Genomic DNA, 13,160 nt, shown 5'->3' with positions numbered 1-13,160 from the left:
TTGGGGCTTCTTAACCATTTCAGTTTGGGGGAGAGTTCTTTGTGAAACTTTCCTGATCTTTCTAAAGAAGTTTAGAAATGAGCATTCTGTGGGTTTTTTTCCTAAAATGCAAGGAAAATGCTTCAAATCTCCTGAAAGTATTTTTTTTCCTTTCCTTGGTAGCGTTGGGTTGACGGTTGGACTCGATGATCTTAGAGGTCTTTTCCAACCTTAATGATTCTATGATTCTATGATTCTTTCCTCAAAAGACGTTGCCCCATGCTAGGGCTACTATCCATTTATGGTGCCACACCGAATGCCCTTTTTTCTCCATCTGTGGAAGGAGACCCACAGTCCCCACCCGCAGACCTAGCAGGCAGATTTACACCATCCCTCTCCATGTTTGCCCAGGTCGTGGTTTAGCCTACATGCTGAAGGAGATATTTCAGTCCTCCAGAGGGATGAGACAAGATTTCCCTCATGTCCTGGTCCTCATGACTGATGGGCGATCCCAGGATGATGTGTTGCCACCATCCAGAGTAGCCCATGCTTTGGGTAAGAGTTGCCCTTTTGCATTTTCCTGAGGCCTTGATTCCCCATGGATTTCCAGGGGGTAGAGGGTGGTACGTTATGTGATGTGTGCACTTTGAGTTGGCTTTCTTCACTCCTTCATCCTTTCTTCTTTCTGTTCCTAGCTTGAGTGTCTTGGTTTGCTATAACTCACACACGCTGCTCTAGGTGAGTTCTCGCATGGCCACTGGAGTACCTAATTCCAGCAGAGATTATTAACAGGGAGATTGTGATGAGGTGTTTGGAAACTCTGATCTCAAACATTTTTGCTTCCGTTGAGTGAGCGATGTGTTTCAGGGATCCGTGTCATTGCTGTGGGTGTCTCAGGAGCTGAGCCCGTCGAGCTCAACAGCATCTTGCTGCAGCAGAACCTCCAGAACGTTTTCTATGTCAGCACGTTTGACGACTTTCCCCAGATCCTCCGAGAGCTGATAGAAGTCATTTGTTCTGCTGACCCTCAGCCTTCAGGGGCCCAGCTACCATCTGGGGAGGTGAGCTGCTTCACAGCCCTTTGAATATAAGCCAGCTTACTCGGCACGAGTCATGCACAAGGGCAATCTTCTTCCCCGAGCAAAGTTTCAAAGCAAGTCAGAACACTTTTAGGACACTGAGTCCAATCCTGACCTCACTTACTGTCTAACCCTAGAGATAAGGAACAAAATCTTTGAAATCAAGGGAGTGGAATTGGGGAAGCCAGAATACAGCTTTGAAAGTTTTGTTGTGTAAGGCCACTGCAGGGGCAAAGCATTTGCGTGTATGATAAACTCATTGCCCTTTTCTAACTCTGGTCAATGGGTCATTGGTATGGATGTGAGCTCAACTGCAGAGTATCTCCAACAGCGATATTTTATGGCTGTTTCAATGAAAAGATTGGTGATATAAAAGTGCAGTGACCTCTTGAGACCTGTTGAAGGTTGGTGTTTGATGTCTGGTTCCAAAACCTGGAGGATCACTAATCTAAGCCAAACTCCATGCCGTAGGTTGCCAGACAAGAAGCTGACAAGCAATTGCCATTTGATGACACAGAGAGCAAGCCACACATCCCTGATCCATCATCAGCTGAACCACATACCCAAAAAGAAGAAGAGGCTTGTGGTCCTTGGTGTTTAAAGGTGAGAATGAGTTCACTGGTGTCTGTTCAGGGGATTATATTTCAAAGAAACATATTGATCACTGCTCTGATCAGGTCGCTTCTCATACCTGTGTGGTGTGCAGTGGAGTTATATCAGTGTCAAGACCTTTAACTTTGGAAACCATGTCCGTGTTTGGGGAGGTCATCCTAGAAGCTGCCATTTCAGCATGGGAAATGCAGCAACCTCGTGTGCTCCTTCCCAACAAACCAATGAAATGCAGGTCTTCCATAGATCCTGCTTCATATCTGCCAGCCCCATGCAGGTGTCACAGATGTTCTGTGGCATCTCACTTAGCTCTAGACTCCATGTGAGCCACTGAACAGCCCACCAAGCTGCCAACTGCTCCTTACTTCAGAAATAAAAATGTTGGGAGGCAAATCTACCCACTCCTCCTACCAAGGAGAAAGCCAGAGGACATGAAGAACAGTAGGACAGCCCCAGAGCCCATGTGCTGGTCTAGTGAGTTTACTGACGTGGCTGTAGCCAGCAAGTCTGAAAAGTCTATGTTAGCTTCACTGGAGGAAATGAGAGTCTTCATAATAGTTGGTGGACAGCTAGTCAGTGTGGTCAGCAAAGTCTGGTCATGCTTCAGTTCATAGGTAGGTGTCCACACTGGCAGAATAGCTCAGGTGGTGATGTTTATGCTATGGCAGTCTAAAATTAGGTGAGGTGAATGTTGTCCATGGATGGTTGAATCAGGGTTTTTATTTCATCTCTGCCAAACTCCTTTCCACTATTTCCTCTCTGCCACTCCTTTCCAAACTCCAGTTTCTCCGATGGGGGAGAAGAATTGCATTGACACTACCCTGACGTCTTGCAGATATGTAACCAAGAATAGAGTCTCTCTGAGCCAAAAAGAAGATCCTGAATTATAGGTGTAACATGGACCAAGACTTCATGAAGCATTGATACGCTCCCTGACTGCATTTTGTCCTCTCACAACTCTGTGTTCTCCATCCTGTTCTCCCAATGTCAAGACAGAAGCTGGAGACGCGATAAATAATGCATGACCTCCAAGGGGCTTTAAATAGTCTAAGGATATGAACAGGTCTCCTGGATGGTCAACCTTGCTTCTTTCTTCTGTTGCATAAGCCAAGAGTTGTGCTAGTCTGCGTTTCATGGTCACTCTGGTTTGGGTTTATTTGCCATTCTTTGGCAGATAATAATCTCATTATCATTTGTTCTATTTTCCTTTTGCTTTCAAGAGCTTCAGGGGCTCACCAGCTCATGGAGGCTATGACCCATACAGCTTTACTACAAAGGGCGAGAAAGGAGAGAGGGTGAGTCCACCAGCATGAACCATCCACTTGATTAATTAATATGCAGCTAAATGATTAGAACCAAGAAAGAGATCTAGCAAAGAATCATCTTTAGATCTTTTATGTTGGTGTTTTGATATATCCTGCTCCCTGCTGGCTTTGAAAATCAGGCAAAAGGGAACAGACACGTGTGTGTGTGCTGGCAATTGGGGATTCCCTCAAGCGGTACAGAAGGCTAGTGCTGCATGAAGCTGTTTGCAGGTCTGGACCATAACCTGCATGCTGTTACTTTCCACTTACTTAGGGTCTACCTGGGAAGGACGGCATTCCTGGGCTGCCGGGCAGACCGGGGCGGACAGGTCCTCCTGGTCCCCCTGGACTCATGGTAAGTATTGTTTTTTAACAAGCCGTGTCAAAGTACCATTTAAAAGAAAAGCGAGCATGGCTCTCAAATCTTTCTCTCTCTCCTGTTTTGCAGGGTCTCCCTGGCATCCAAGGTGATATTGTAAGTATTTTGAATGCAGCAAAGATCATCAATACAGTGGGACCCTAAAGCTTTGCTTTTCAAGCCTTTCGAAGGCCAGTTGCGCTGAGCAGGACAGGAGAACCAAGTGACCCATTTTGCCTTCATGAGGGGCTATTGCTGTCACCGAATAGCTCCAGATTGGTTTCCTTCTGTTCAGAGATCTGGCAAATAATGCAATACAACATTTCTAGCCAAGTAACCCTCAATGAACCAGAGCTGTCCAGAAAAAGGCCAAGGACTATGAACTCTGCCTTCAGTCATATATACATATATATTCGGAAAAGGACCTGGGGGTGCTGGTCGACAGCCGGCTGAACATGAGCCGGCAGTGTGCCCAGGTGGCCAAGAAGGCCAACGGCATCCTGGCCTGTATTAGGAATAGTGTGGCCAGCAGGAGTAGGGAGGTAATCGTGCCCCTGTACTGGGCACTGGTGAGGTCGCACCTCGAATCCTGTGTTCAGTTTTGGGCCCCTCACGACAAGAAGGACATTGAGGTGCTGGAGCGTGTCCAGAGGAGGGCAACGAAGCTGGTGAAGGGCCTGGAGCACAAGTCTGATGGGGAGCGGCTGAGGGAACTGGGACTGTTTAGTCTGGAGAAGAGGAGGCTGAGGGGAGACCTCATCGCGCTCTACAACTACCTGAAAGGGGGTTTTAGTGAGGTGGGGGTTGGTCTCTTCCCCAAAGAGGTCTTTTCACCTTCTCCCAAGTAACAAGCCACAGGACAAGAGGAAACGGCCTCAAGTTGCGCCAGGGGAGGTTTAGATTGGACATTAGGAAAAATTTCTTCACTGAAAGCGTGGTCAAGCCTTGGAACAGGCTGCCCAGGGAAGTGGTTGAGTCCCCATCCCTGGAAGTATTTAAAAGACGTGTAGATGTGGTTTAGACATGGTTTAGTGGTGGATGTGGCAGTGTTAAGTTAACAGTTGGATTCGATGATCTTAGAGGTCTTTTCCAACCGAAATGATTCTATGATTCTATTCTACGATTCTATCATATATCAGTCCTACTGCATAATCACCAGCAGCATCTTTTGCTCACAGACTTCCCATACACAAATTGTTCACGCAACAGTCCATAGCATTGCTTGGAAAACATGCGTCTAGCTAGACCAGCGAAACCTCACGTGCCCTTGTTTTGCTGTACTTATTGCTCCATGCTGTTGATGTCATTGGTGATGGCACAGCAGTCACAAGTGTCCCTCCCCTGCTTTTACCAGGGCTCTATTAGTAGACAACTGTGTTTGACCAGCTAAATCACCCTCGGCTCCGAGGGTTATATTGACAAGGGGCTGGTACCAGGTTGCCCAGGTCATTTGAGATGCCCTAGGATTTCCAAGGCAACCATGCAGGGCTGATAAAATATGGGACTTGATGAACACTTCTGAAGTGAGAGCTGGAGGCCAGGCAGGTATCAGAGAGCATGACGAATGGCACAAGACGCCAGTGCATGTGTAATGGAACAACTGAGCCCCTGACCTCCGTTGACTGCAATGGGGTGTAAGCAGCAAGCTCTTGTGCAGAAAGATTTCAGTGGCACTGTTTTGAACTTAACTCCGTCTTTTGGGCTCGATACAGTTGCTTAAAGAATCCTCTCATGTCATTTGAGATGCCCTGCTATCCCACCCATCCTCCAGCTGATGCTCCAGAAGCACACAGGTCTCCCATAAATCCTGCGTGATGTCTACCAGCCCTGTGCCTTGGGTGCCTGGGGATATCTCAGATATCCCAGGACACCCATGTTTGGGCATCTGGATCAAACTGCCGGTGTCTGTGATGAGGTAGCACCTAAAACAAGGGTTGTGACGTACATGAGCCGTGGTTTGCATGGATCACAGTGGTCCTACACAAACCACTGCAGCCACTGAAAGCCCCTTCTGACTCGTTTACCTTCTCTTGGTGGGTTAAATAAGCAGCAACTCCTTATTCCTCACAGCTTCCCACAGTGCTTGAATGTACTACACTGTTACTACATTAGGTGTCCATCCTACATGCACCCATCACTAGAAAGGGACATATAACACACCCACGGGTGACACATACATATTTCTCATCAACGTTGGGACCAAAATCCACTTCTAGGAACCTATTTTCATGACCACTTTAAAAGCGAATCAAATTTTATTAAACACACGTCTGTAACTTGAACATCCCACAATGATGGTCTTGCGGGTGCTTTGCTGTTTAATGCTGCAGGATTTATTTTTAATTCCAGGGATCTCCTGGCTATCCCGGAGCAGTTGGGCCAAAAGGAGACAGAGTGAGTTTCATTCCTGGCTTTCATTGGGCAAAAACTATTGTATTGCTCTGATCTCTAATGTCTAAGTATTTGTACAGTGACCTTTGGTGAATATGACCTTCTGAGCTATATGCAACTAGCCCTACACTGCTAGTCTTCAGCTTGGGGAGTTTCCTTCAGCTTTGCTAGGAGGAATCTAAGGTCTTTATGGAGAAAAGTGCTCAGTCCTTCTCACAGGCCCTTGGCACATTTCAGTTGGTTATTTGCAGAAGGAGGTATTGCTTGGTTGGGTCATTCTGCCCTTCTGAGTTTCCACTATGAACAAGCCTCTTTGCCTACATTTAGGACACAAAAAGGTAAGGCTTCAAGATCAGTTGTGGGCAGATCCCAGAAGCAATTGTCCTGTCCTTCCCCCATCCCTCAATGCACATTCCTCCTCCTTCCTTGCATCCACCTGAGCTGTCTGTATAGCTACAGATCAGGGAGTGAAAGCCAACCTCCTTTTTTCCCCTGGGATTAATTTTCTGCCATGCCAGTAAGCAGAGCTCATGTCATGGCCATGTGGTTTCTGGTATCTCTGCAGAAGAGTTGCTGCAAGCAGATCGTTTGGGTTTGCAGCGTAGGGAGGGGCTGTTTCGTTCTGAAGTCACTTACACTGACCATGAAATTACCCCCTAAATTATGAAACTGCCTTATTGCACCTGGACCTCCCAACGCAGCCAAGCACGTGTCTTCCACCCCTTGTGTGCAGGGCGAACCAGGCTATGTCCTGGGAGGAGTGGAGGTGATTCCTGGCCGAAATGGGCAGCCTGGCCCCCCTGTGAGTATCACACCCCAGGTGTGGTGGACCCTCCAGCCCCTCAAGGGCTGGCAGAGAAGTGAAGGGAGCTGGGAGAGAGCCCACGTCCCTCCCTCTCCTGGTTTTCGTTGTTGCAGGGACAGAAAGGGCAGCCAGGTGTTCCTGGGGTAGCAGGACCACCAGGACTACCAGGGCCACAGGGGCCACCAGGGATCTCCATCAAGGTGAGCATGATGATTTGAAGCATGGTTCTGTGATGTTGCACCACAGAAAGAGGAGACCCGGCATAGTCCAGGGTCCCTGGATACTCTGTTCATTCAAGGGCCGTGGGAACACACATTTCTTCTCTCCATCATGGGATTCTCCCATTGAGGAATAAAAGGAGGAACTCTGCAAAACGTTCCCATCATCAGGGCCCTGCTGTCCAACACAGTGGGAATCGATGATGGAGCTTGAAAAAGTTACAGTCAGCTTTGTCTGACACAGGGTCAAATTCAGTGGCCACTAAGACTTTTCCAGCTCCAGATGCCTAGGAAGGTTGTTTGGTGGCTGGAGTGAAATACCCAGGGTCACTTGCGCTGTGCACAGCCAAAACTGGACTGATGGTCGTCACCAAATGTCTCCTTGCACTGAGGATGGGCCAAAAAGTCTCAGCAGAGATCAAGAGACCTAAACTCTCCTCCTCTACCCTAAGGGAGGGTTGTCATCAGATTTTGCAGGTTGAGGTGTCTGGAGCATGCAAGATAGCAGACACCTCTACTAAAGTTCTGTGTTCCCTTGGGGGGTGGGAGTTTTGGTCTCTGGGCTTGTCAGCCTGCAGGAGCTTTTTGCTGGGACTAGGTTCAGAGAGGACCCCCTCTCTAAATTACCACCCCATGGTAATTCTCCTTGTCTTTTGTGTTTCAGGGCGAACCAGGGGATTCAGGTATCAGGGTAAGTACTTGAGATTGGCTTTCACTTTTGCATGTGATGAGAAGCCTTTTTTATTATTATTTCTAAGCTGCCCAATAGGCTCTGGTTTCCATACTTACCAGATGTCCATCAAGACCCAAAAGGACTGCTGGGACACACAGTAAGATTGTCCTGTGCTTCGTGCAGGGCCCTCGCGGGAGGAATGGCCTCAAGGGTGACAGAGGAGGCGTGGGAGAGCCGGTGAGTGGTCCACCGATGGCCAGTTGCTAAGGGAGAGCTGCCAGCCACAGTGGGAAAGGGCTGTTGGCCTTGGGATGCCCTCTGCCACCGGGGGTGTACAACCACCTCACAAACACCTCTGGGGCGTACAATCGCCTACAACAAGGGACAATGTCTACTGCCAGTTCTCATCAGTTGCCACTTTGGGATGTTTCACTCCGCTGATGAGGGCTGGCAGATTAAGGAGGGCCAATTAAGCATTTCTCACTTTGTCAGCTTCATCCTGTTGACCCGTCACTCAGGAATTGCCAAAAGGGAAATGTTAGAAACCCAGTAAAGACATGAGATAACAGCCTTTCGTTTTGCCAAAAGCAAGGACATAGTGTTCCTCACGGCACAGAGCAAAGCTGTGAGAAGTGCATCCAACACTCTGCTCACCATGATGCTAAACTCTGTGATGTAGTCAGTCATGTTGGCAGATGATAAAAAATGTCACCTGATGAAGGCTACTCCAAAACGACAGTGATTCACCCTTGAGCCCCCACTGTCTCCACCACCCATGGAGCAGCTGAGTGTAACCCTGCTCCTTCCTACATGCTCCTACCCCAGGCAACGCTACAGGCTTGGGGAAGAGTGGCTGGAAAGCTGCCCAGAGGAAAAGGACCTGGGGTGCTGGTTGACAGCCGGCTGAACATGAGCCGGCAGTGTGCCCAGGTGGCCAAGAAGGCCAACGGCATCCTGGCCTGTATCAGAAATAGTGTGGTCAGCAGGAGCAGGGAGGTGATCGTGCCCCTGTACTCGGCACTGGTGAGGCCGCACCTCGAATCCTGTGTTCAGTTTTGGGCCCCTCACGACAAGAAGGACATGGAGGTGCTGGAGCGTGTCCAGAGGAGGGCAACGAAGCTGGTGAAGGGCCTGGAGCACAAGTCTGATGGGGAGCAGCTGAGGGAACTGGGGGTGTTTAGTCTGGAGAAGAGGAGGCTGAGGGGAGACCTCATCGCGCTCTACAACTACCTGAAAGGAGGCTGTAGCGAGGTGGGGGTTGGTCTCTTCTCCCAAGTAACAAGCAATAGGACGAGAGGAAATGGCCTCAAGTTGCACCAGGGGGGGTTTAGATTGGACATTAGGAGAAATTTCTTTACTGAAAGAGTGGTCAGGCCTTGGAACAGGCTGCCCAGGGAAGTGGTTGAGTCCCCATCCCTGGAAGTATTTAAAAGATGTGTAGATGAGGCGCTTAGGGACATGGTGTAGTGGGCATGGTGGTGTTGGGTTGACGGTTGGACTCGATGATCTTAGAGGTCTTTTCTGACCTTAATGATTCTGTGATTCTACATCCCACCCCCTGGTCTCAGGAGGAGGGAGAAGAACTGGGGCAGGTCCAGAGGAAGGCAAGAACGTGGATCAAAAGTGTGGGACAGCAAACGGATTGAGCTGGCATCATATTCAAGACAAACAAAAGGAGGTGGTTCTTCTCAGAATTCCCACAAGGATGTTTGGGGTGTAGGAAGTTTGACTTCAAGGGGACATAAGAGAAGAAAAAAAGTCCATGGAGGACTACTAAGAATAAAAGAAACCATGTTTGGTTTGGGAAGTCCCTGCATTACAAATGACGCAAATCTGAAAGATTACTCAGGGACTATGTGTATGTCCTGTTGTTGCATCCTTCCCAAGGTGCCTATTATTGTCCATTAGTATATATGGGTGCTTTTTTTGTTACCTTTGCCATAGTGCAGAGCTATATTCTATAGACCAGTCATTTCCATACGTCAGTCTTCACCATTTCTACACCAGCAGCATTACTATGGTCACACTTACAGCAACACAGCCATGAAGAGCCACTGGAGAAGGCAGCCACTGCCAAATCAACATGGGTACCCAGCCTCTGTCTTCCCATGTAACAAGCAAACACATCTTTATTTTCCCTTACTGAGTAAAGCCAGTGATCCATAGCTTATTTGTGGGGGAAAAGGAAACTTGGGAATACACAAACATCTCTGGAAATCCTCAGTAGCAAAGGAACTGGGCACACCGGGATACGTATTTCTCTGCTTGTGTTTCTGCAGACTTAAACTTAAACCTTTTCTTTAGTATGATTGGTAACAAACAGTTTAGAAGAAAAAGATTTGATGATGTATCTTCCTTTTCAGGGGAAACCCGGCTTGCCAGGCCCTGTAGGGCTAGATGGTGTTCCTGGACTGCCTGGACCAAGGGGAGAAAAGGTCATTACTCATATCAGAAGCTTACGGGATCCATCAGCCCAAGGGGGAGCTGAGAATAGCCGAGACAAAGTAATAGCAGAGTAGAGAGTGCAAATAAAGTGGCGGCACGTTGGGATTTTCCCCCATTCCCCTCCACTCCCTGCTTGTACAGGTCTGAGTTTGTGCATGGTAGAGTAGATGCTCCATCTCCATCCCAGCCCTTGTTTTGCTCATAGTCCTTGTATTTCTACCCAGTGGAAGACCTCTGCAGTTCCTGCTGTCAGGAGCAGTGTTTTCTCCCAAACACAGCCCACGCCCTGGTTGGGGCTACTTCGCTGAATCCCCCACCCTGCTTCAAATGGTCACTTAAACCACCCATAGACCCCTGTTTTTAATTCTCTCCTCCAAGTCACTGTTTGCACCTCCCTGAAGGTTGCTGGCTAGACATATGTCTTAGCCAAATGGTTAGAGACCAAATTTTTCCCCTCCTGCTTTGCAGGATAGCTAAGAGCAGAGCTCTGAAGCAGATATCTGGGTAGGACGTATCATGCTCTGCAATTTTGGGGATCGGCCTTTTTGAGTGCAATGCTGTGCTTACCTTGCAGGGGATGGCAGGAACTGGCATTCCTGGCACTGTTGGCCCGAAGGGGGAAGAAGGAGAGCAGGTGGGTTGGCAATTTTTTCAGTGAGATTTGCAGCTGAAGACCCCTTGGAGGGCTCAGTGTCTCTGAAGTCTCCTCCAATACTTCTTTTCTAGGTTTTCCTTGGAGGGCGCATCCTGTGGTTACAAATGGAAAGGGTCAGAGAAGGGAAGACTGAGCTTTCACTGTTTCTTCTGTTTTTTCAGGGAGTGATGGGACCTCCAGGATTACCAGGACCAAAGGTGGGTACTGAAGTGCTGAACCTGAATCCCTGTGCCTGGTACTCAGGTGCCAAGGAAAGCATCTAGCTCTAGCAATCATCATCGGCTGTGGGAATGTTGACTCCTTACTCAAAATCAATGAAAGGGAATAATTTTAAGCATCAGCAGTCACTGGCCTGTGGAAGCCATTGTTGCAGGGTGCTGCAGAGACCTGGTAGCAAGATGTGATATTTTAATAAAATAATAAATGGCATTTTTGTGGCCAGTGAGACTCTGCAGAACTGTAGTAGTTCACGTTAAATGTGTTTTGGGAGGAAGATGTATGGACCAGATTGTCTCACATCTGCATTTTGGACACCTTCCTCTGAACCATCCAGGCCCAGATTCATTCCCACATTTCCAGTGGAGAAAGACCAGCCCTGTGAGAAGTGATACAGCTCATCCTGAAGTTTGAGTTTTCTTCTGGAAGCGCTCATCTTTTTCCAACTGTTGGGGGAAAAGGAAACTTTGACTTGACCAATTCTCTCACCTTGCTTAAGAGCCTGGGGTCATGGGGAGGAAAGATTTTGGGGTCATAGGGAGGAAAGATGTTGGTGTTGCCAAATCTGGTGCTGCCAGAGGAAAGGGACCAGACAAATGTAGCTCCAGTGCAAATCTGGCAACTCTGCCATGAACCCAGGGAAGATGATGCATGGCAAGGACTGGTCAGGAAGGGATTCATGGCAGACAGGAAGATTTTCTTGCAGACTGCTGCCTACCTCCCAGCTCTTACTACTCATGGAGATGTCATAGTTCAACTCCAGGGCTTCTCCATGTGACAAAATACCTGGAAAGCCGCAGGTGCAGGAGGAATGAGCTGCTCTTGGCATGTACAGGGACAATTGCTGTAGGAGGAAGAAGACTTTCTCCCGAGCCAGGAGAAATACCTCTCAATTCAGGTTTGAGTGGATGTTTGCCTCTTCCTGAAGCACCTGGCTTGAGCTCGTGTTGAAGTTTGACCCTGGAGAAAGACTCAGGAAGTCTGAATTTTCCCGGTATGGGGAGTGCCAGGCGTGGGTTTAGGTGGTACGTAAGGCAACTCTGCATGGTCCCAGGTTGTTACGGCTCTTGGAGGAGCAACCACTTAGGATTGGGTTGTATGGCTCTCTGGACACCCCCTTCTCCAGGTAACTCAGGATATACTTTTTGAGTTACTGCTGATGGCCAAATGGATCTGAGTCACTGATTTATTTCATATCTGTTAAGCTCAAAAAATGTCCATGTTGACCCCAAAATAAATTATTTTCATACTTCCAAGAGAGGTGGAAAATGCAGGAAAAAACAATATCGAAGGAAATGTTTCATTCAGCCCGAAACAAAGTGGTTTTCTTCCCTTTGCAGTGGTGCTTTTTTATTTCATAAAATAGAAGAGGATCTTAAACCTGTAAAGTCTTTGTGAGTGCTAACGGCCAGTTTGCTGCTCATGTCTTGCTCTTCGCAAGAGCAAAGACCTCCTTGAATTGCCCAGTCCTGATCCACACAAACACAGGTCTGTGGCTGGGTGTTTCATGGACTGCCCATGCAAAGCAATGGGGAGAAAGAGCAAAATTTGGCAGGGTGCTCACTGGTGAGGTAACTGTTGACGTTGCTCATGAGCTCTTTCTGAGTTAACAGCAGAAGGTGCAGGAGGCAATCACAGCTGCTTATTTTCATTTAGGGTGAACCAGGACCACCTGGGGAAGAAGAACTGATTGGGCCAAGGGTGTGCCTCTAAATTCATCGAATCAGAATGACGTTTTAAAGATTAAGATAAAAAACAATATGTAAATATAGAACCCACAGTAATTGAGCCCTGGACCAACATCTCACCTTGCTCCTCTTGGTTATGCTCAGCCTCGGAGCTAAGCCTGGACCCACCCCGCAACCCCAGACCTGCACTTTATCTATGCTGTAAACTCTCAACTTTTCCAAGAGCCTGTCTCATCTTGGGAGGAAACAGTCTGATCAAGCTCAGGATAGACCATATATACATGTAGTAATATATGTATATCATATAGATTATGATATAACTATATAGTAACTATCTATTATAATATGCATGCAATTTAATATTAGGCATTATATATAAAGTATAATAGTAATATGTTTGATTATACAAGATATCTTAATATATTATAGATACTATACAGGTAATTAATATGCAATATAAAATACATAAATGCATGGACTATATATATAACATATGCTATATACTATATATATGACATATATGTAAAAATCTTAATTTCTTCCTTTATTTTTTTATTTGCTTTTCCCCCTGCTTTCATAATCTCCAGTGGAGGGAAGATGCCCAGCATGCTCTTCTGCAGCGAGCGAGCCTCCAGGCTCATCCTGCTCTGCCAGTGCAGCCTTGCCTTAACTACAGCATCTTCTGTTTTCCAGGGTAACAAAGGGCAAGGTGGTGTTAAAGGGGAAAAGGTGAGGCTGGC

General features: G+C 47.5%; 1 protein-coding gene across 1 annotated transcript in view; it reads left to right on the top strand.

Moving 5' to 3' along the window:
- The window catches only part of LOC142078246 (uncharacterized), a 106,512-nt gene that overhangs the window by 27,705 nt on the left and 65,647 nt on the right, over window positions 1–13,160 (top strand). Inside the window, exons 24-37 of the mRNA XM_075140705.1 lie at window positions 391–534; window positions 847–1,040; window positions 1,530–1,661; window positions 2,888–2,962; window positions 3,246–3,326; window positions 3,420–3,446; window positions 5,679–5,723; window positions 6,454–6,522; window positions 6,639–6,725; window positions 7,408–7,434; window positions 7,600–7,653; window positions 9,780–9,851; window positions 10,436–10,495; window positions 10,678–10,713. Coding sequence (XP_074996806.1) covers window positions 391–534; window positions 847–1,040; window positions 1,530–1,661; window positions 2,888–2,962; window positions 3,246–3,326; window positions 3,420–3,446; window positions 5,679–5,723; window positions 6,454–6,522; window positions 6,639–6,725; window positions 7,408–7,434; window positions 7,600–7,653; window positions 9,780–9,851; window positions 10,436–10,495; window positions 10,678–10,713 — 1,103 coding nt within the window. The remainder of the gene's footprint in view (window positions 1–390; window positions 535–846; window positions 1,041–1,529; window positions 1,662–2,887; window positions 2,963–3,245; window positions 3,327–3,419; window positions 3,447–5,678; window positions 5,724–6,453; window positions 6,523–6,638; window positions 6,726–7,407; window positions 7,435–7,599; window positions 7,654–9,779; window positions 9,852–10,435; window positions 10,496–10,677; window positions 10,714–13,160) is intronic.

Source organism: Calonectris borealis, chromosome 1 (genome assembly GCF_964195595.1).
Source record: "Calonectris borealis chromosome 1, bCalBor7.hap1.2, whole genome shotgun sequence".
Lineage (NCBI taxonomy): Eukaryota > Metazoa > Chordata > Aves > Procellariiformes > Procellariidae > Calonectris > Calonectris borealis.
This window is presented reverse-complemented; position numbering and strand designations above follow the sequence as displayed.